General features: G+C 43.7%; 1 protein-coding gene across 1 annotated transcript in view; it reads right to left on the bottom strand.

Annotated features, from left to right (window-relative positions):
- Positions 1–22,578, bottom strand: part of LOC144674112 (membrane-associated tyrosine- and threonine-specific cdc2-inhibitory kinase-like) — a gene marked incomplete at its 5' end in the record, with an annotated part of 41,830 nt that overhangs the window by 4,663 nt on the left and 14,589 nt on the right. Inside the window, one exon of the mRNA XM_078535618.1 lies at positions 22,043–22,141. Within this exon, the coding sequence (XP_078391744.1) occupies positions 22,043–22,141 (99 nt within the window). The remainder of the gene's footprint in view (positions 1–22,042; positions 22,142–22,578) is intronic.

Below are 22,578 nucleotides of genomic sequence, written 5' to 3'. Positions count from 1 at the left end.
TCCTGGGTATCTGTTATTCTATATATAAACCACCCCAAACCCCTCGATTAGATTCCAGTCTGTAACTCACTCCCGGGTATCTGTTATTCTATATATAAACCACCCCGAACCCCTCGATTAGATTCCAGTCTGTAACTCACTACCGGGTATCTGTTATTCTATATATAAACCCCCCTGAACCCCTCGATTAGATTCCAGTCTGTAACTCACTCCCGGGTATCTGTTATTCTATATATAAACCACCCGAACCCATCGACTAGATTCCAGTCTGTAATTCACTCCCGGGTATCTGTTATTCTATAAATAAAACCCCCGGACCGCTCGATTAGATTCCAGTCTGAAACTCACTTCCGGGTATCTGTTATTCTATATATCGACCCCCACCCAAACCGCTCGATTAGATTTCACTATGTAACTCACTCCCGGGTATCAGTTAATCTATATATAAACCACCACGAACCACTCGATTAGATTCCAGTCTGTAACTCACTCCTGGGTATCTGTTATTCTAAATATAAACCACCACGAACCCCTCGATTAGATTCCAGTCTGTAACTCACTCCTGGGTATCTGTTATTCTATATATAAACCACCCGAACCAATCGACTAGATTCCAGTCTGTAACTCACTCCTGGGTATCTGTTATTCTATAAATAAACCACCCGAACCCATCAACTAGATTACAGTCTGTAATTCACTCCCGGGTATCTGTTATTCTATAAATAAATCCCCCGAACCCCTCGATTAGATTTCACTATGTAACTCACTCCCGGGTATCTGTTATTCTATTTATAAAGCCCCACCCGAACACCTCGACGAGATTCCAGTCTGTAACTCACTCCAGGGTGTCTGTTATTCGATATATAATCCACCCCGATCCCCTCCATTAGATTCCAGTCTGTAACGCACTCTCTGGTACCTGTTATTCGATACATAAAATCCCCCGAACCCCTCGATTAGATTCCAGTCTGTAACTCAGTCCCGGGTATCTGTTATACTATATATAAACCACCCAGAACCCCTCGATTAGATTCCAGTCTGTAACACACTCCTGGGTATCTGTTATTCTATATATAAACCACCCCGAACCCCTCGATTACATTCCAGTCTGTAACTCGCTCCCGGATATCTGTCATTCTATATATAAACCACCCGAATACCTCAACTAGATTCCAGTCTGTAATTCACTCCCGCGTATCTGTTATTCTAAAAATAAACCGCTCCAAACCCCTCGATTAGATTCCAGTCTCTAACTCACTCCCGCGTATCTGTTATTCAATATATCAACCCCAACCCGAACCCCTCGATTAGATTCCAGTCTGTAACTCACTCTCGGGTATCTGTTATTCTATATATAAACCACCCCGAACCCCTCGATTAGATTCCAGTCTGTAACTCACTCCCAGGTATCTGTTATTCCATAAATAAACCACCCCGAACCCCTCGATTAGATTCCAGTCTGTAACTCACTCCTGGGTATCTGTTATTCTACATATACACCCCCACCCGAACCCCACGACTAGATTCCAGTCTGTAACTCACTCCCAGCTTTCTGTTATTCTATATATAAACCATTCGAACCCCTCGACTAGATTCCAGCCTGTAACTCTCTGCCGGGTGTCTGTTATTCTATAGATAAACCCCACCGAACCGCTCGATTAGATTCCAGTCTGTAACTCACTCCCGGGTATCTGTTATTCTATATATAAACCACCCCGAACCTCTCGATTAAATTCCAGACAGTAATTCACTCCCGGGTATCTGTTATTCTAAATATAAACTCTCCCCGAACCCCTCGATAAGATTCCAGGCTGTAATTCACTCCCGGGTACCCGTTATTCAAAATATAAACCACCCAAACCCCTCGACTAGATTCCAGTCTGTAACTCACTCCCGGGTATCTGTTATTCTATATATAAACCACCCCGATCCCCTCGATTAGATTCCAGTCTGTAACTCACTCCCGGGTATCTGTTATTCTAAATATAAACCCCCCCGGAACCCCTCGATTAGATTCCAGTCTGTAACTCACGCCCGGGTATCTGTGATTCTATATATAAACCCCCCCGAACCCCTCGATTAGATTCTCATCTGTAATTCACTCCTAGGTATCTGTTATTCTATAAATAAATCTCCCGGACCCCTCGATTAGATTCCAGTCTGAAAGTCAATTCCGGGTATCTGTTATTCTATATATCAACCCCCACCCGAGCCCCTCGATTAGATTTCACTATGTAACTCACTCCCAGGTATCTGTTATTCTATATATAAACCCCCACCCGAACCCCTCGACCAGATGCCAGTCTGTAACTCACTTCCGAGTATCTGTTATTCGATACATAATCCACCCCGATCCCCTCGATTAGATTCCAGTGTGTAACACACTCTCTGGTACCTGTTATTCGTTACATAAAATCCCCCAAACCCCTCGATTAGATTCCAACTGTAACTCACTCCCGGGTATCTGTTATACTATATAGAAACCACCCCGAAACCCTCGATTAGATTCCAGTCTGTAACTCACTCCCGGGTGTCTGTTATTCTATATATAAACACCCACCCAAAACCCTCGACTGGATTCCAGTCTATTACTCACTCCCGGGTATCTGTTATTCTATATATAAACCACCCCGATCGCCTCGATTAGATTCCAGTCTGTAACTCACTCCCGGGTATCTGTTATTCTATACATTAACCACCCGAACCCCGCGACTAGATTCCAGTGTGTAATTCACTCTCAGGTATCTGTTATTCCATATACACACCCCCCCGAACTCCTCGATTAGATTCCAGTCTGTAACTCACTCCCGGGTATCTGTTATTCTATATATAAACCACCCGAAAACCTCGACTAGATTCCAGTCTGTAACTCACTCTCAGGTATCTGTTATTCTATATATAAACACCCACACGAACCCCTTGACTAGATTCCAGTCTATTACTCACTCCTGGGTATCTGTTATTCTAAATATAAACCCTCCCCGAACCCCTCGATTAGATTCCAGGCTGTAATTCACTCCCGGGTATCTGTTATTCCATATATAAACCACCCCGATCCGCTCGATTAGATTCCAGTCTGTAACTCACTCCCGGGTATCTGTTATTCTATTCATTAACCACCCGAACCCCTCGACTAGATTCCAGTCTGTAACTAACTCCCGGGTATCTGTTATTCAATATATAAATCCCCACCCGAACCCCTCGATTAGATTCCAATCTGTAACTCACTCCCGGGTATCTGTTATTCTATATATAAACCACCCGAACCCCTCGGCTAGATTCCAGACTGTAACTCACTCTCGGGTATCTGTTATTCTATATATAAACAACCACGAACCCCTCGACTAGATTCCCGTCTGTTACTCACTCCCGGGTATCTGTTATTCTATATATAAACCACCCCGATTCCCTCGATTAGATTCCAGTCTGTAACTCACTCCCGGGTATCTGCTATTCTATATATAAACCCCCCCGAGCCCCTCGATTAGATTCCAGTCTGTAACTCACTCCCGGGTATCTGTTATTCTATATATAAACAACCCGAACACCTCAACTAGATTCCAGCCTGTAATTCACTCCCGCGTATCTGTTTTTCTATATATAAACCCCCCGAACCCCTCGAATAGATTCCAGTCTGTAACTCACTCCCGGGTATCTGTTATTCTATATATAAAACACCCCGAAACCCTCGATGAAATTCCAGTCTGTAACTCACTCCCGGGTATCTGTTATTCCATATATGAACCACCCCGATCGCCTCGATTAGATTCCAGTCTGTAACTCACTCCCGGGTATCTGTTATTCTATATATACACCCCACCGAACTCCTCGATTAGATTCCAGTCTGTAACTCACTCCCGGGTATCTGTTATTCTATACATTAACCACCCGAACCCCGCGACTAGATTCCAGTCTGTAACTCACTCCCGGGTATCTGTTATTCTATATATAAACCACCCGAAAACCTCGACTAGATTCCAGTCTGTAACTCACTCTCAGGTATCTGTTATTCTGTATATAAACACCCACACGAACCCCTTGACTAGATTCCAGTCTATTACTCACTCCTGGGTATCTGTTATTCTAAATATAAACCCTCCCCGAACCCCTCGATTAGATTCCAGGCTGTAATTCACTCCCGGGTATCTGTTATTCCATATATAAACCACCCCGATCCGCTCGATTAGATTCCAGTCTGTAACTCACTCCCGGGTATCTGTTATTCTATTCATTAACCACCCGAACCCCTCGACTAGATTCCAGTCTGTAACTAACTCCCGGGTATCTGTTATTCAATATATAAATCCCCACCCGAACCCCTCGATTAGATTCCAATCTGTAACTCACTCCCGGGTATCTGTTATTCTATATATAAACCACCCGAACCCCTCGGCTAGATTCCAGACTGTAACTCACTCTCGGGTATCTGTTATTCTATATATAAACAACCACGAACCCCTCGACTAGATTCCCGTCTGTTACTCACTCCCGGGTATCTGTTATTCTATATATAAACCACCCCGATTCCCTCGATTAGATTCCAGTCTGTAACTCACTCCCGGGTATCTGCTATTCTATATATAAACCCCCCCGAGCCCCTCGATTAGATTCCAGTCTGTAACTCACTCCCGGGTATCTGTTATTCTATATATAAACAACCCGAACACCTCAACTAGATTCCAGCCTGTAATTCACTCCCGCGTATCTGTTTTTCTATATATAAACCCCCCGAACCCCTCGAATAGATTCCAGTCTGTAACTCACTCCCGGGTATCTGTTATTCTATATATAAAACACCCCGAAACCCTCGATGAAATTCCAGTCTGTAACTCACTCCCGGGTATCTGTTATTCCATATATGAACCACCCCGATCGCCTCGATTAGATTCCAGTCTGTAACTCACTCCCGGGTATCTGTTATTCTATATATACACCCCCCCGAACTCCTCGATTAGACTCCAGTCTGTAACTCACTCCCGGGTATCTGTTATTCTATACATTAACCACCCGAACCCCGCGACTAGATTCCAGTCTGTAACTCACTCCCGGGTATCTGTTATTCTATATATAAACCACCCGAACCCCTCGACTAGATTCCAGTCTGTAACTCACTCTCAGGTATCTGTTATTCAATATATAAACACCACACGAACCCCTTGACTAGATTCCAGTCTATTATTCACTCTTGGGTATCTGTTATTCTAAATATAAACCCTCCCCGAACCCCTCGATAAGATTCCAGGCTGTAATTCACTCCCGGGTATCTGTTATTCTATATATAAACCCGCCCGAACCCCTCAATTAGATTCCAGTCTGTAACACACTCCCGGGGGTCTGTTATTCTATATATAAACCCCCACCTGAACCTCTCGATTCGATTCCAATCTGTAACTCAATCCCGGGTATCTGTTATTCTATATATAAACCACCCGAACCCCTCGACTAGAATCCAGTCTGTAACTCACTCTCGGGTATCTGTTATTCTATATATAAACACCTCGAACCCCTCGATTAGATTCCAGTCTGTAACTCACTCCCAGGTATCCGTTATTCTATAAAAAACCACCCCGAACCCCTCAATTAGATTCCAGACTGTAACTCACTCCCAGGTATCTGTTATTCTATATATAAACCATCCCGAACGCCTCGATTAGATTCCAGTCTGTAACTCACTCCCGGGTATCTGTTATTCTATATATAAACCATCCCGAACCCCTCGATTAGATTCCAGGCTGTAACTCACGCCCGGGTATCTGTTATTCTATATATAAACCCCCCCGGAACCCCTCGATTACATTCCAGTCTGTAACTCACGCCCGGGTATCTGTTATTCTATATATAAACCCCCCCGAACCCCTCGATTAGATTCTCATCTGTAATTCACTCCTAGGTATCTGTTATTCTATAAATAAATCTCCCGGACCCCTCGATTAGATTCCAGTCTGAAAGTCAATTCCGGGTATCTGTTATTCTATATATCAACCCCCACCCGAGCCCCTCGATTAGATTTCACTATGTAACTCACTCCCAGGTATCTGTTATTCTAAATATAAACCCCCGCCCGAACCCCTCGACCGGATTCCAGTCTGTAACTCACTCCCGGGTATCTGTTATTCAATACATAATCCACCCCGATCCCCTCGATTAGATTCCAGTGTGTAACACACTCTCTGGTACCCGTTATTCGATACATAAAATCCCCCGAACCCCTCGATTAGATTCCAACTGTAACTGACTCCCGGATACCTGTTATTCAAAATATAAACCACCCAAACCCCTCGACTAGATTCCAGTCTGTAACTCACTCTCAGGTGTCTGTTATTCTATATCTAAACACCCACCCGAACCCCTCGACTAGATTCCACTCTGTAACTCACTCTCTGGTATCTGTTATTCTGTATATAAAACCCCCCGAACCCCTCGATTAGATTCCAGTCTGTAACTCACTCCCGGATATCTGTTACTCTATATATAAACCACCCGCAACCCGTCTATTAGATTCCAGTCTGTAACTCACTCCTGGGTATCTGTTATTCTATATATACACCACCCCGAAACCCTCGATTAGATTCCAGTCTGTAACTCACTCCCGGGTATCTGTTATTCTAAATATAAACCACCCCGAACCCCTCGATTAGATTCCAGTCAGAAACTCACTTCCGGGTATCTGTTATTCTATATATCGACCCCCACCCAAACCGCTCGATTAGATTTCACTATGTAACTCACTTCCGGGTATCAGTTATTCTATATGTAAACCACCACCCGAACCCCTCGACTAGATTGCAGTCTGTAACTCACTCCTGGGTATCTGTTATTCGATATATAATCCACTCCGATCCCCTCGATGAGATTCCAGTCTGTAACACACTCTCTGGTATCTGTTATTCGATATATAAAATCACCCGAACCCTTCGATTAGATTTCACTATGTAACTCACTCCCGGGTATCTGTTATTCTAGATATAAACCACCCCAAACCCCTCGATTAGATTCAAGTCTGTAACTCACTCCCGGGTATCTGTTATTCAATACATAATCCACCCCGATCCCCTCGATTAGATTCCAGTGTGTAACACACTCTCTGGTACCCGTTATTCGATACATAAAATCCCCCGAACCCCTCGATTAGATTCCAACTGTAACTCACTCCCGGGTATCTTTTATTCTATATATAAATCACCCGCAACAAGTCCTTTAGATTCCAGTCTATTACTCACTCCCGGGTATCTGTTATTCTATATATAAACCTCCCCGATCCCCTCGATTACATTCTAGTCTGTAACTCACTCCCGGGTGTCTGTTATTCTATATATAAACCACCCCGAACCCCTCGATTAAATTCCAGACAGTAATTCACTCCCGGGTATCTGTTATTCTAAATATAAACTCTCCCCGAACCCGTCGATTAGATCCCAGTCTGTAACTCACTCCCGGGTATCTGTTATTCAAAATATAAACCACCCAAACCCCTCGACTAGATTCCAGTCTGTAACTCACTCTCAGGTGTCTGTTATTCTATATATAAACACCCACCCGAAACCCTCAACTAGATTCCAGTCTATTACTCACTCCCGGGTATCTGTTATTCTATATATAAACCACCCCGATCCCCTCGATTAGATTCCAGTCTGTAACTCACTCCCGGGTATCTGTTATTCTAAATATAAACCCCCCCGGAACCCCTCGATAAGATTCCAGGCTGTAACTCACGACCGGGTATCTGTTATTCTATATATAAAGCCCCACCCGAACCCCTTGACTAGATTCCAGTCTGTAACTCACTCCCGGCTATCAGTTATTCTATATATAAACCACCACCCGAACCCCTCGACTAGATTCCACTCTGTAACTCACTCTCTGGTATCTGTTATTCTGTATATAAAACCCCCCGAACCCCTCGATTAGATTCCAGTCTGTAACTCACTCCCGGATATCTGTTACTCTATATATAAACCACCCGCAACCCGTCTATTAGATTCCAGCCTGTAACTCACTCCCGGGTATCTGTTATTCTATATAAAAACCACCCGCAACCCGTCGATTAGATTCCAGTCTGTAACTCACTCCCGGGTATCTGTTATTCTATATATAAACCACCCCGCAACCCTCGATTAGATTCCAGTCTGTAACTCACTCCCGGGTATCTGTTATTCGAAATATAAACCACCCCGAACCCCTCGATTAAATTCCAGTCTTAAACTCACTTCCGGGTATCTGTTATTCTATATATCGACCCCCACCCAAACCGCTCGATTAGATGTCACTATGTAACTCACTCCTGGGTATCTGTTATTCGATATATAATCCACCCCGATCCCCTCGATTAGATTCCAGTCTGTAATATACTCTCTGGTACCTGTTATTTGATATATAAAATCCCCTGAACCCCTCGATTAGATTCCAGACTGTAACTCACTCCTGGGTATCTGTTAAACTATATATAAACCACCCATAACCCCTCGATTAGATTCCAGTCTGTAACTCACTCCCGGGTATCTGTTACTCTATATATAAACCCGCCCGAACCCCTCGATTAGATTCCAGTCTGTATCTCTCTGCCGGGTATCTGTTACTCTATATATAAACCACCCCGAACCCCTCGATTAGATTCCAGTCTTTACCGCACTCTCGGGTATCCGTTATTCTATATATAAAGGCTCACCCGAACCCCTTGACTAGATTCCAGTCTGTAACTCACTCCCGGGTATCTGTTATTCTACATATAAACCACCCCGAAACCCTCGATTAGATTCCAGTCTGTAACTCACTCCCGGGTATCTGTTATTCTAAATATAAACCACCCCGAACCCTTCGATTAGATTCCAGTCTGTAACTCACTCCAGGGTATCTGTTATTCTATAAATGAACCACCCGAACCCATCGACTAGATTCCAGTCTGTAATTCACCCCCGGGTATCTGTTATTCTACATATAAACCACCCCGAAACCCTCGATTAGATTCCAGACTGTAACTCACTCCCTGGTATCTGTTATTCTATAAATAAATCTCCCGGACCCCTCGATTAGATTCCAGTCTGAAAGTCAATTCCGGGTATCTGTTATTCTATATATCAACCTCCACCCGAGCCCCTCGATTAGATTTCACTATGTAACTCACTCCCAGGTATCTGTTATTCTATATATAAACCCCCACCCGAACCCCTCGACCGGATTCCAGTCTGTAACTCACTCCCGGGCATCTGTTATTCGATACATAATCCACCCCGATCCTCTCGATTAGATTCCAACTGTAACTCACTCCCGGGTATCTGTTATACTATATACAAACCACCCAGAACCCCTCGATTAGATTCCAGTCTGTAACTCAGTCCCAGGTGTCTGTTATTCTATATATAAACCACCCGCAAACAGTCCTTTAGATTCCAGTCTGTGACTCACTCCCGGGTATCTGTTATTCTATATATAAACCTCCCGGATCCCCTCGATTAGATTCCAGTCTGTAACTCACTCCCGGGTGTCTGTTATTCTATATATAAACCACCCCGAACCCTTCGATTAAATTCCAGACAGTAATTCACTCCGAGGTATCTGTTATTCTAAATATAAACTCTCCCCGAACCCCTCGATAAGATTCCAGGCTGGAATTCACTCCCGGGTACCTGTTATTCAAACTATAAACCACCCAAACCCCTCGACTAGATTCCAGTCTGTAACTCACTCTCAGGCATCTGTTATTCTATATATAAACACCCACCCGAAACCCTCAACTAGATTCCAGTCTATTACTCACTCCCGGGTATCTGTTATTCTATATATAAACCACCCCGATCCCCTCGATTAGATTCCAGTCTGTAACTCACTCCCGGGTATCTGTTATTCTAAATATAAACCCCCCCGGAACCCCTCGATAAGATTCCAGGCTGTAACTCACGACCGGGTATCTGTTATTCTATATATAAACCCGCCCGAACCCCTCGATTAGATTCCAGTCTATAACTCTCTGCCGGGTATCTTTTACTCTATATATAAACCACCCCGAACTCCTCGATTAGATTCCAGTCTGTAACTCAGTCTCTGGTATCTGTTATTCTGTATATAAAATCCCCCGAACCCCTCGATTAGATTGCAGTCTGTAACTCACTCCTAGGTATCTGTTATTCTATATATAAACCACCCCGATCACCTCGATTAGATTCCAGTCTGTAACTCACTCCCGGGCATCTGATATTCTATATATAAACCACCCCGAAACCCTTGATTAGATTCCACTCTGTAAGTCACTCTCTGATATCCGTTATTCTGTATATAAAACTCCCAGAACCCCTCGATTAGATTCCAGTCTGTAACTCACTCCCGGGTATCTGTTATTCTGTATATAAACCAAACGCAACCCGTCGATTAGATTCCAGTCTGTAACTCACTCCCGGGTATCTTTTATTCTATATATAAACCACCCCGAAACCCTCAATTAGATTCCAGTCTGTAACTCACTCCCGGGTATCTGTTATTCTAAATATAAACCACCCCGAACCCCTCGACTAGATTCCAGTCTGTAACTCACTCCCAGGTATCTTTTATTCTATATATAAACCACCCCGAAACCCTCAATTAGATTCCAGTCTGTAACTCACTCCCGGGTATCTGTTATTCTAAATATAAACCACCCCGAACCCCTCGATTAGATTCCAGTCCGTAACTCACTCCCGGGTATGTTATTCTATAAATAAACCACCCGAACCCATCGACTAGATTCCTGTCTGTAATTCACTCCTAGGTCTCTGTTATTCTATAAATAAATCTCCCGGACCCCTCGATTAGATTCCAGTCTGAAAGTCAATTCCGGGTATCTGTTATTCTATATATCAAACCCCACCCCAGCCCCTCGATTAGATTTCACTATGTAGCTTACTCCCGGGTATCTGTTATTCAAAATATAAACCCCCACCCGAACCCCTCGACCAGATTCCAGTCTGTAACTCACTCCCGGGTATCTGTTATTCGATACATAAAATCCCCCGAACCGCTCGATTAGATTCCAACTGTACATCACTCCCGCGTATCTGTTATAATATATATAAACCACACAGAACCTCTCGATTAGATTCCAGTCTGTAACTCACTCCCGGGTGTCTGTTATTCTATATATAAACCACCCGCAACCAGTCCTTTAGCTTCCAGTCTATTACTCACTCCCGGGTACCTGTTATAATATATATAAACCACCCAGAACCTCTCGATTAGATTCCAGTCTGTAACTCACTCCCGGGTGTCTGTTATTCTATATATAAACTACCTCGAACCCCTCGATTAAATTCCAGACAGTAATTCACTCCCGGGTATCTGTTATTCTAAATATAAACTCACACCGAACCCCTCGATAAGATTCCAGGCTGTAATTCACTCCCGGGTACCTGTTATTCAAAATATAAACCACCCAAACCCCTCGACTAGATTCCAGTCTGTAACTCACTCCCGGGTATCTGTTATTCTACATATAAACCACCCCGAACCCCTCGATTAGATTCCACTCTGTAACTCACTCCCGGGTATCTGTTATTCTATATGTAAACCACCCCGAAACCCTCGATTAGATTCCACTCTGCAAGTCACTCTCTGGTATCTGTTATTCTGTATATAAAACCCCCCGAACACCTCGATTAGATTCCAGTCTGTAACTCACTCCCGGGTATCTGTTATTCTATATATAAACCACCCCGAAACCCTCGATTAGATTCCAGTCTGTAACTCACTCCCGGGTATCTGTTATTCTAAATATAAACCACCCCGAACCCCTCGATTAGATTCCAGTCTGTAACTCACTCCCGGATATCTGTTATTCTATACGTAAACCAACCGCAACCCGTCGATTAGATTCCAGTCTGAAAATCGCTCCTGGGTATCTGTTATTCTATATATAAACCACCCCGAAACTCTCGATTAGATTCCAGTCTGTAAATCACTCCAGGGTATCTGTTATTCTAAATATAAACCACCCCGAAACCCTCGATTAGATTCCAGTCAGAAACTCACTCCCGGGTATCTGTTATTCTATATATCGACCCCCACCCAAACCGCTCGATTAGATTTCACTATGTAACTCACTTCCGGGTATCAGTTATTCAATATATAAACCACCACCCGAACCCCTCGACTAGATTCCAGTCTGTAACTCACTCCTGGGTATATGTTATTCGATATATAATCCACCCCGATCCCCTCGATTAGATTCCAGTCTGTAACACACTCTCTGGTATCTGTTATTCGATATATAAAATCACCCGAACCCTTCGATTAGATTATACTATGTAACTCACTCCCGGGTATCTGTTTTTCTATATATAAACAACCCCGAACCCCTCGATTACATTCCAGTCTGTAACTCACTCTCGGATATCTGTTATTCCATATATAAACCAACCTAATCCCTCAACTAGATTCCAGTCTGTAATTCACTCCCGGGTATCTGTTATTCAAAATATAAACCACCCCGAGCCCCTCGATTAGATTCCAGTCTGTAACGCACTCCCGGGTATCTGTTATTCTATATATAAACCAACACCCAACCCCTCGATTAGATTCCAGTCTGTAACTCACTCCCGGGTATCTGTTATTCTATATATACACCCCCACCCGAACCCCACGACTAGATTCCAGTCTGTAACTCACTCCCGGGTATCTGTTATTCTTTCTATAAACCACCCCGAACTCCTCGAGAGATTCCAGTCTGTAACACACTCCCGGGTATCTGTTATTCTCGATATAAACCACCTGAACCCCTCGACGAGATTCCAGTCTGTAACTCACTCCCGGGTATCTGATATTCTATATATAAACCCCCCGAACCCCTCGATTAGATTCCAGTCTGTAACTCACTCCCGGGTATCTGTTATTCTATATATACACCCCCACCCGAACCTCACGACTAGATTCCAGTCTGTAACTCACTTCCGGGTATCTGTTATTCTATATATAAACCACCCCGAACTCCTAGACTAGATTCCAGTCTGTAATACACTCCCGGATATCTGTTATTCTCGATATAAACCACCCGAAACCCTCGATTAGATTCCAGTCTGTTACTCACTCCCGGGTATCTGTTATTCTAAATATAAACTACCCCGAACCCCTCGATTAGATTCCAGTCTGTAACTCACTCCTGGGTATTTGTTATTCTATATATAAACCACCCCGAGCCCATCGATTACATTCCAGTCTGTAACTCACTCCCGGGTTTCTGTTATTGCATATATAAACCAAACTGATCACCTCGATTAGATTCCAGTCTGTAACTCACTCCCGGGTATCTGTTATTCTATATATAAACCACCCGAACCCATCGACTAGATTCCAGTCTGTAATTCACTCCCGGGTATCTGTTATTCTATAAATAAAACCCCCGGACCGCTCGATTAGATTCCAGTCTGAAACTCACTTCCGGGTATCTGTTATTCTATATATCGACCCCCACCCAAACCGCTCGATTAGATTTCACTATGTAACTCACTCCCGGGTATCAGTTAATCTATATATAAACCACCACGAACCACTCGATTAGATTCCAGTCTGTAACTCACTCCTGGGTATCTGTTATTCTAAATATAAACCACCACGAACCCCTCGATTAGATTCCAGTCTGTAACTCACTCCTGGGTATCTGTTATTCTATATATAAACCACCCGAACCAATCGACTAGATTCCAGTCTGTAACTCACTCCTGGGTATCTGTTATTCTATAAATAAACCACCCGAACCCATCAACTAGATTACAGTCTGTAATTCACTCCCGGGTATCTGTTATTCTATAAATAAATCCCCCGAACCCCTCGATTAGATTTCACTATGTAACTCACTCCCGGGTATCTGTTATTCTATTTATAAAGCCCCACCCGAACACCTCGACGAGATTCCAGTCTGTAACTCACTCCAGGGTGTCTGTTATTCGATATATAATCCACCCCGATCCCCTCCATTAGATTCCAGTCTGTAACGCACTCTCTGGTACCTGTTATTCGATACATAAAATCCCCCGAACCCCTCGATTAGATTCCAGTCTGTAACTCAGTCCCGGGTATCTGTTATACTATATATAAACCACCCAGAACCCCTCGATTAGATTCCAGTCTGTAACACACTCCTGGGTATCTGTTATTCTATATATAAACCACCCCGAACCCCTCGATTACATTCCAGTCTGTAACTCGCTCCCGGATATCTGTCATTCTATATATAAACCACCCGAATACCTCAACTAGATTCCAGTCTGTAATTCACTCCCGCGTATCTGTTATTCTAAAAATAAACCGCTCCAAACCCCTCGATTAGATTCCAGTCTCTAACTCACTCCCGCGTATCTGTTATTCAAAATATCAACCCCAACCCGAACCCCTCGATTAGATTCCAGTCTGTAACTCACTCTCGGGTATCTGTTATTCTATATATAAACCACCCCGAACCCCTCGATTAGATTCCAGTCTGTAACTCACTCCCAGGTATCTGTTATTCCATAAATAAACCACCCCGAACCCCTCGATTAGATTCCAGTCTGTAACTCAATCCCGGGTATCTGTTATTCTATATATAAACCCGAACCCCTCGATTAGATTCCAGTCTGTAACTCACTCCCAGCTTTCTGTTATTCTATATATAAACCATTCGAACCCCTCGACTAGATTCCAGCCTGTAACTCTCTGCCGGGTGTCTGTTATTCTATATATAAACAACCGAACGCCTCAACTAGATTCCAGTCTGTAATTCACTCCCGCGTATCTGTTATTCTATATATAAACAACCGAACGCCTCAACTAGATTCCAGTCTGTAATTCACTCCCGCGTATCTGTTATTCTATATATAAACCCCCCGAACCCCTCGAATAGATTCCAGTCTGTAACTCACTCCCGGGTATCTGTTATTCTATATATAAAACACCCCGAAACCCTCGATGAAATTCCAGTCTGTAACTCACTCCAGGGTATCTGTTATTCTATATATGAACCACCCCGATCGCCTCGATTAGATTCCAGTCTGTAACTCACTCCCGGGTATCTGTTATTCTATATATACACCCCCCAGAACTCCTCGATTAGATTCCAGTCTGTAACTCACTCCCGGGTATCTCTTATTCTATATATAAACCCCCACCTGAACCTCTCGATTAGATTCCAGTCTGTAACTCACTCCCGGGTATCTGTTATTCTATATATAAACCACCCGAACCCCTCGACTAGATTCCAGTCTGTAACTCACTCTCAGGTATCTGCTATTCTATATATAAACACCCACACGAAGCCCTTGACTAGATTCCAGTCTATTACTCACTCCTGGGTATCTATTATTCAAAATATAAACCCTCCCCGAACCCCTCGATAAGATTCCAGGCTGTAACTCACTTCCGGGTATCTGTTATTGTATATATAAACCCCTCGATTAGATTCCAGTCTGTAACTCAATCCCGGGTATCTGTTATTCGATATATGAACCACCCCAACCCCCGCGATTAGATGCCAGTCTGTAACTCACTCCCGTGTATCAGTTATTCTATATATAAACTCCCCCCGAACCCCTCGATTAGATTCCAGTCTGTAACTCATTCTCTGCCATCTGTTATTCTATATATAAACCACCACCCGAACCCCTCGATTAGATTCCAGTCTGTAACTCACTCCGGGGTATCTGTTATTCTATATATAAAACACCCGCAACCCGTCGATTAGATTCCAGTCCGGAACTCTCTCCCGGGTATCTGTTATTCAATATATAAACCACCCCGATTCACTCGATTAAATTCTAGTCTGTAACTCACTCCCGGGTATCTGTTATTCCATATGAGAACCACCCCGATCGCCTCGATTAGATTCCAGTCTGTAACTCACTCCCGGGTATCTGTTATTCTATACATTAACCACCCGAACCCCGCGACTAGATTCCAGTGTGTAATTCACTCTCAGGTATCTGTTATTCCATATACACACCCCCCCGAACTCCTCGATTAGATTCCAGTCTGTAACTCACTCCCGGGTATCTGTTATTCTATATATAAACCACCCGAAAACCTCGACTAGATTCCAGTCTGTAACTCACTCTCAGGTATCTGTTATTCTGTATATAAACACCCACACGAACCCCTTGACTAGATTCCAGTCTATTACTCACTCCTGGGTATCTGTTATTCTAAATATAAACCCTCCCCGAACCCCTCGATAAGATTCCAGGCTGTAATTCACTCCCGGGTATCTGTTATTCCATATATAAACCACCCCGATCCGCTCGATTAGATTCCAGTCTGTAACTCACTCCCGGGTATCTGTTATTCTATTCATTAACCACCCGAACCCCTCGACTAGATTCCAGTCTGTAACTAACTCCCGGGTATCTGTCATTCAATATATAAATCCCCACCCGAACCCCTCGATTAGATTCCAATCTGTAACTCACTCCCGGGTATCTGTTATTCTATATATAAACCACCCGAACCCCTCGGCTAGATTCCAGACTGTAACTCACTCTCGGGTATCTGTTATTCTATATATAAACAACCACGAACCCCTCGACTAGATTCCCGTCTGTTACTCACTCCCGGGTATCTGTTATTCTATATATAAACCACCCCGATTCCCTCGATTAGATTCCAGTCTGTAACTCACTCCCGGGTATCTGTTATTCTATATATAAACCCCCCCGAGCCCCTCGATTAGATTCCAGTCTGTAACTCACTCCCGGGTATCTGTTATTCTATATATAAACAACCCGAACACCTCAACTAGATTCCAGCCTGTAATTCACTCCCGCGTATCTGTTTTTCTATATATAAACCCCCCGAACCCCTCGAATAGATTCCAGTCTGTAACTCACTCCCGGGTATCTGTTATTCTATATATAAAACACCCCGAAACCCTCGATGAAATTCCAGTCTGTAACTCACTCCCGGGTATCTGTTATTCCATATATGAACCACCCCGATCGCCTCGATTAGATTCCAGTCTGTAACTCACTCCCGGGTATCTGTTATTCTATATATACACCCCCCCGAACTCCTCGATTAGATTCCAGTCTGTAACTCACTCCCGGGTATCTGTTATTCTATACATTAACCACCCGAACCCCGCGACTAGATTCCAGTCTGTAACTCACTCCCGGGTATCTGTTATTCTATATATAAACACCCACACGAACCCCTTGACTAGATTCCAGTCTATTATTCACTCTTGGGTATCTGTTATTCTAAATATAAACCCTCCCCGAACCCCTCGATAAGATTCCAGGCTGTAATTCACTCCCGGGTATCTGTTATTCTATATATAAACCCGCCCGAACCTCTCAATTAGATTCCAGTCTGTAACACACTCCCGGGGGTCTGTTATTCTATATATAAACCCCCACCTGAACCTCTCGATTCGATTCCAATCTGTAACTCAATCCCGGGTATCTGTTATTCTATATATAAACCACCCGAACCCCTCGACTAGAATCCAGTCTGTAACTCACTCTCGGGTATCTGTTATTCTATATATAAACACCTCGAACCCCTCGATTAGATTCCAGTCTGTAACTCACTCCCAGGTATCCGTTATTCTATAAAAAACCACCCCGAACCCCTCAATTAGATTCCAGACTGTAACTCACTCCCAGGTATCTGTTATTCTATATACAAACCATCCCGAACGCCTCGATTAGATTCCAGTCTGTAACTCACTCCCGGGTATCTGTTATTCTATATATAAACCATCCCGAACCCCTCGATTAGATTCCAGGCTGTAACTCACTCCCGGGTATCTGTTATTCTTTATATAAACCCCCCCCGAACCCCTCGATTACATTCCAGTCTGTAACTCATTCCCGGGTATCTGTTATTCTATATATAAACCCTAAGACCCCTCGATTAGATTACAGCCTGTAACTCACTCCCGGGAATCTGTTATTCTATATATAAACCACACCGAACCCCTCGATTAGATTCCACCATGTAACTCTCTCCCGGGTATCTGTTATTCTATACATAAACCACCCGGAACCCCTCAATTAGATTCCACCATGTCACTCTCTCCCGGGTATCTGTTATTCTATATATAACGACCCCAACCCCTCGATTAGATTCCAGTCTTTAACTCACTCCCGGGTATCTGTTATTCTATATATAAACCACCCCGAACCCCTCGATTAGATTCCACCATGTAACTCACGCCCGGGTATCTGTGATTCTATATATAAACCCCGCCGAACCCCTCGATTAGATTCCAGCCTGTAACTCACTCCCGGGCATCTGTTATTCTATATATAAACCTCCCCGAACCTCTCAATTAGATTCCAGCCTGTAACTCACTCCCAGGTATCTGTTATTCTATATATAAACCAAAACGAACCCCTCGATTAGATTCAAGTCTGTAACTCACTCCCGGGTATCTGTTATTCTATATATAAACACCCCGAACCCCTCGATTAGATTCCAGTCTGTAACTGACTCCCGGGTTTCTGTAATTCTATATATAAAACCCCCCGAACCCCTCGATTAGATTCCAGCCTGTAACTCACTCCCGGGTATCTGTTATTCTATATATAAACCTCCCCGAACCTCTCAATTAGATTCCAGCCTGTAACTCACTCCCAGGTATCTGTTATTCTATATATAAACCAAAACGAACCCCTTGATTAGATTCCAGTCTGTAACTCACTCCCGGGTATCTGTTATTCTATATATAAACACCCCGAACCCCTCGATTAGATTCCAGTCTGAAACTCACTCCCGGGTATCTGTTATTCTATATATAAACCAAAACGAACCCCTCGATTAGATTCCAGTCTGTAACTCACTCCCGGGTATCTGTTATTCTATTCATTAACCACCCGAACCCCTCGACTAGATTCCAGTCTGTAGTTCACTCTCGGGTATCTGTTATTCTATATATACACCCTCCGAATCCCTCGATTAGATTCCAGTCTGTAACTAACTCCCGGGTATCTGTTATTCTATAAATAAACCGCTCCAAACCCATCGATTAGAATCCAGTCTGTAACTCACTCCCGGGTATCTGTTATTCAATATATAAATCCCCACCCGAGCCCCTCGATTAGATTCCAATCTGTAACTCACTCCCAGGTATCTGTTATTCTATACATTAACCACCCGAACACCGCGACTAGATTCCAGTGTGTAATTCACTCTCAGGTATCTGTTATTCTATATATACACCCCCCCGAACTCCTCAATTAGATTCCAGTCTGTAACTCACTCCCGGGTATCTGTTATTCTATATATAAACCCCCACCCGAACCTCTCGATTAGATTCCAGTCTGTAACTCACTCCCAGGTATCTATTATTCTATATATAATCCACCCGAACCCCTCGATTAGATTCCAGTCTGTAACTCACTCCCGGGTATCTGTTATTCTATATATAAACAACCCGAACACCTCAACTAGATTCCAGCCTGTAATTCACTCCCGCGTATCTGTTTTTCTATATATAAACCCCCCGAACCCCTCGAATAGATTCCAGTCTGTAACTCACTCCCGGGTATCTGTTATTCTATATATAAAACACCCCGAAACCCTCGATGAAATTCCAGTCTGTAACTCACTCCCGGGTATCTGTTATTCCATATATGAACCACCCCGATCGCCTCGATTAGATTCCAGTCTGTAACTCACTCCCGGGTATCTGTTATTCTATACATTAACCACCCGAACCCCGCGACTAGATTCCAGTGTGTAATTCACTCTCAGGTATCTGTTATTCTATATATACACCCCCCCGAACTCCTCGATTAGATTCCAGTCTGTAACTCACTCCCGGGTACCTGTTATTCTATATATAAACCCCCACCCGAGCCTCTCGATTAGATTCCAGTCTGTAACTAACTCCCGGGTATCTGTTATTCTATATATAAACCCCCACCCGAACCTCTCGATTAGATTCCAGTCTGTAACTCACTCCCGGGTATCTGCTATTCTATATATAAACCCCCCCGAACCCCTCGATTAGATTCCAGTCTGTAACTCACTCCCGGGTATCTGTTATTCTATATATAAACAACCCGAACACCTCAACTAGATTCCAGCCTGTAATTCACTCCCGCGTATCTGTTTTTCTATATATAAACCCCCCGAATCCCTCGATTAGATTCCAGTCTGTAACTCACACCCGGGTATCTGTTATTCCATATATGAACCACCCCGATCGCCTCGATTAGATTCCAGTCTGTAACTCACTCCCGGGTATCTGTTATTCTATACATTAACCACCCGAACCCCGCGACTAGATTCCAGTGTGTAATTCACTCTCAGGTATCTGTTATTCTATATATACACCCCCCCGAACTCCTCGATTAGATTCCAGTCTGTAACTCACTCCCGGGTATCTATTATTCTATATATACACCCCCCCGAACTCCTCGATTAGATTCCAGTCTGTAACTCACTCCCGGGTACCTGTTATTCTATATATAAACCCCCACCCGAACCTCTCGATTCGATTCCAGTCTGTAACTCACTCCCGGGTATCTGTTATTCTATGTATAAACCACCCGAACCCCTCGACTAGATTCCAGTCTGTAACTCACTCTCAGGTATCTGTTATTCAATATATAAACACCCACACGAACCCCTTGACTAGATTCCAGTCTATTACTCACTCTTGGGTTTCTGTTATTCTAAATATAAACCCTCCCCGAACCCCTCAATTAGATTCCAGTCTGTAACTCACTCCCGGGGGTCTGTTATTCTATATATAAACCCCCACCTGAACCTCTCGATTAGATTCCAATCTGTAACTCACTCCCGGGTATCTGTTATTCTATATATAAACCCTAAGACCCCTCGATTAGATTCCAGCCTGTAACTCTCTCCCGGGTATCTGTTATTCTATATATAACCACCCCAACCCCTCGATTAGATTCCAGTCTTTAACTCACTCCCGGGTATCTGTTATTCTATATATAAACCACCCCGAACCCCTCGATTAGATTCCACCATGTAACTCTCTCCCGGGTATCTGTTATTCTATACATAAACCACCCGGAACCCCTCAATTAGATTCCAGTCTTTAACTCACTCCCGGGTATCTGTTATTCTATATATAAACCACCCCGAACCCCTCGATTAGATTCCACCATGTAACTCACGCCCGGGTATCTGTGATTCTATATATAAACCCCCCCGATCCCCACGATTAGATTCCGGTCTGTAACTGACTCCCGGGTTTCTGTAATTCTATATATAAAACCCCCCGAACCCCTCGATTAGATTCCAGCCTGTAACTCACTCCCAGGTATCTGTTATTCTATATATAAACCAAAACGAACCCCTCGATTAGATTCCAGTCTGTAACTCACTCCCGGGTATCTGTTATTCTATATATAAACACCCCGAACCCCTCGATTAGATTCCAGTCTGAAACTCACTCCCGGGTATCTGTTATTCTATATATAAACCAAAACGAACCCCTCGATTAGATTCCAGTCTGTAACTCACTCCCGGGTATCTGTTATTCTATATATAAACACCCCGAACCCCTCGATTAGATTCCAGTCTGAAACTCACTCCCGGGTATCTGTTATTCTATATATAAACTAAAACGAACCCCTCGATTAGATTCCAGTCTGTAAATCACTCCCAGGTATCTGTTATTTTATATATAAACCACCAAACCCCTCGATCAGATTCCAGTTTGAAACTCACTCCCGAGTATCGGTTATTCTATATATAAACCACCCGCAACCCGTCGATTAGATTCCAGCCTGTAACTCACTCCCGCGTATCTGTTATTCTATATATAAACCACCCCGAACCCCTCGATTAGATTCCAGTCTGTAACTCACTCCCGGGTATCTGTTATTCTATATATAAACCACAACCCGAACCCCTCGATTAGATTCCAGTCTGTAACTCACTCCCAGGTATCTGTTATTCTATATATAAACCACCCCAAACCCCTCGATTAGATTCCAGTCTGTAACTCACTCCCGGGTATCTGTTATTCTAAATATAAACCCCCGAACCCCTCGATTAGATTCCAGTCTGTAACTCACTCCCGGACGTCTTTTATTTTGCATCTAAACCCCGCGAATCACTTGACTAATTTCACCTTCGAAGGCTGGGATTGTCGTCAGCGGATGTGTGTCGTGGAGTTGATGTACTTCCCATCGATGGTCGTGATGAGACGTTCTCAGGCGACAGTAAAGCACTGGCAAGGAAATGAAAACAGGATTCCTGAACGTTATGGGACACTCAAACCAGGACAGGTACAGCACGGGGTTAGATACAGAGTAAAGCTCCCTCTACACTGTCCCCGTCAAACACTCCCAGGACAGGTACAGCACGAGGTTAGATACAGAGTAAAGGTCCCTCTACACCGTCCCAATCAAACACTCCCAGGACAGGTACAGCACGGGGTTAGATACAGAGTAAATCCCCCTCTACACCGTCCCCATCAAACACTCCCAGGACAGGTACAGCTCGGGGTTAGATACAGAGTAAAGCTCCCTCTACACCGTCCCCATCAAACACTCCCAGGACAGGTACAGCACGGGGTTAGATACAGAGTAAATCCCCCTCTACACCGTCCCCATCAAACACTCCCAGGACAGGTACAGCTCGGGGTTAGATACAGAGTAAAGCTCC

The sequence above is a fragment of the Cetorhinus maximus genome, unplaced genomic scaffold, assembly GCF_964194155.1.
Source record: "Cetorhinus maximus unplaced genomic scaffold, sCetMax3.hap1.1 HAP1_SCAFFOLD_558, whole genome shotgun sequence".
In the NCBI taxonomy this organism is placed as follows: Eukaryota; Metazoa; Chordata; class Chondrichthyes; order Lamniformes; family Cetorhinidae; genus Cetorhinus; species Cetorhinus maximus.
This window is presented reverse-complemented; position numbering and strand designations above follow the sequence as displayed.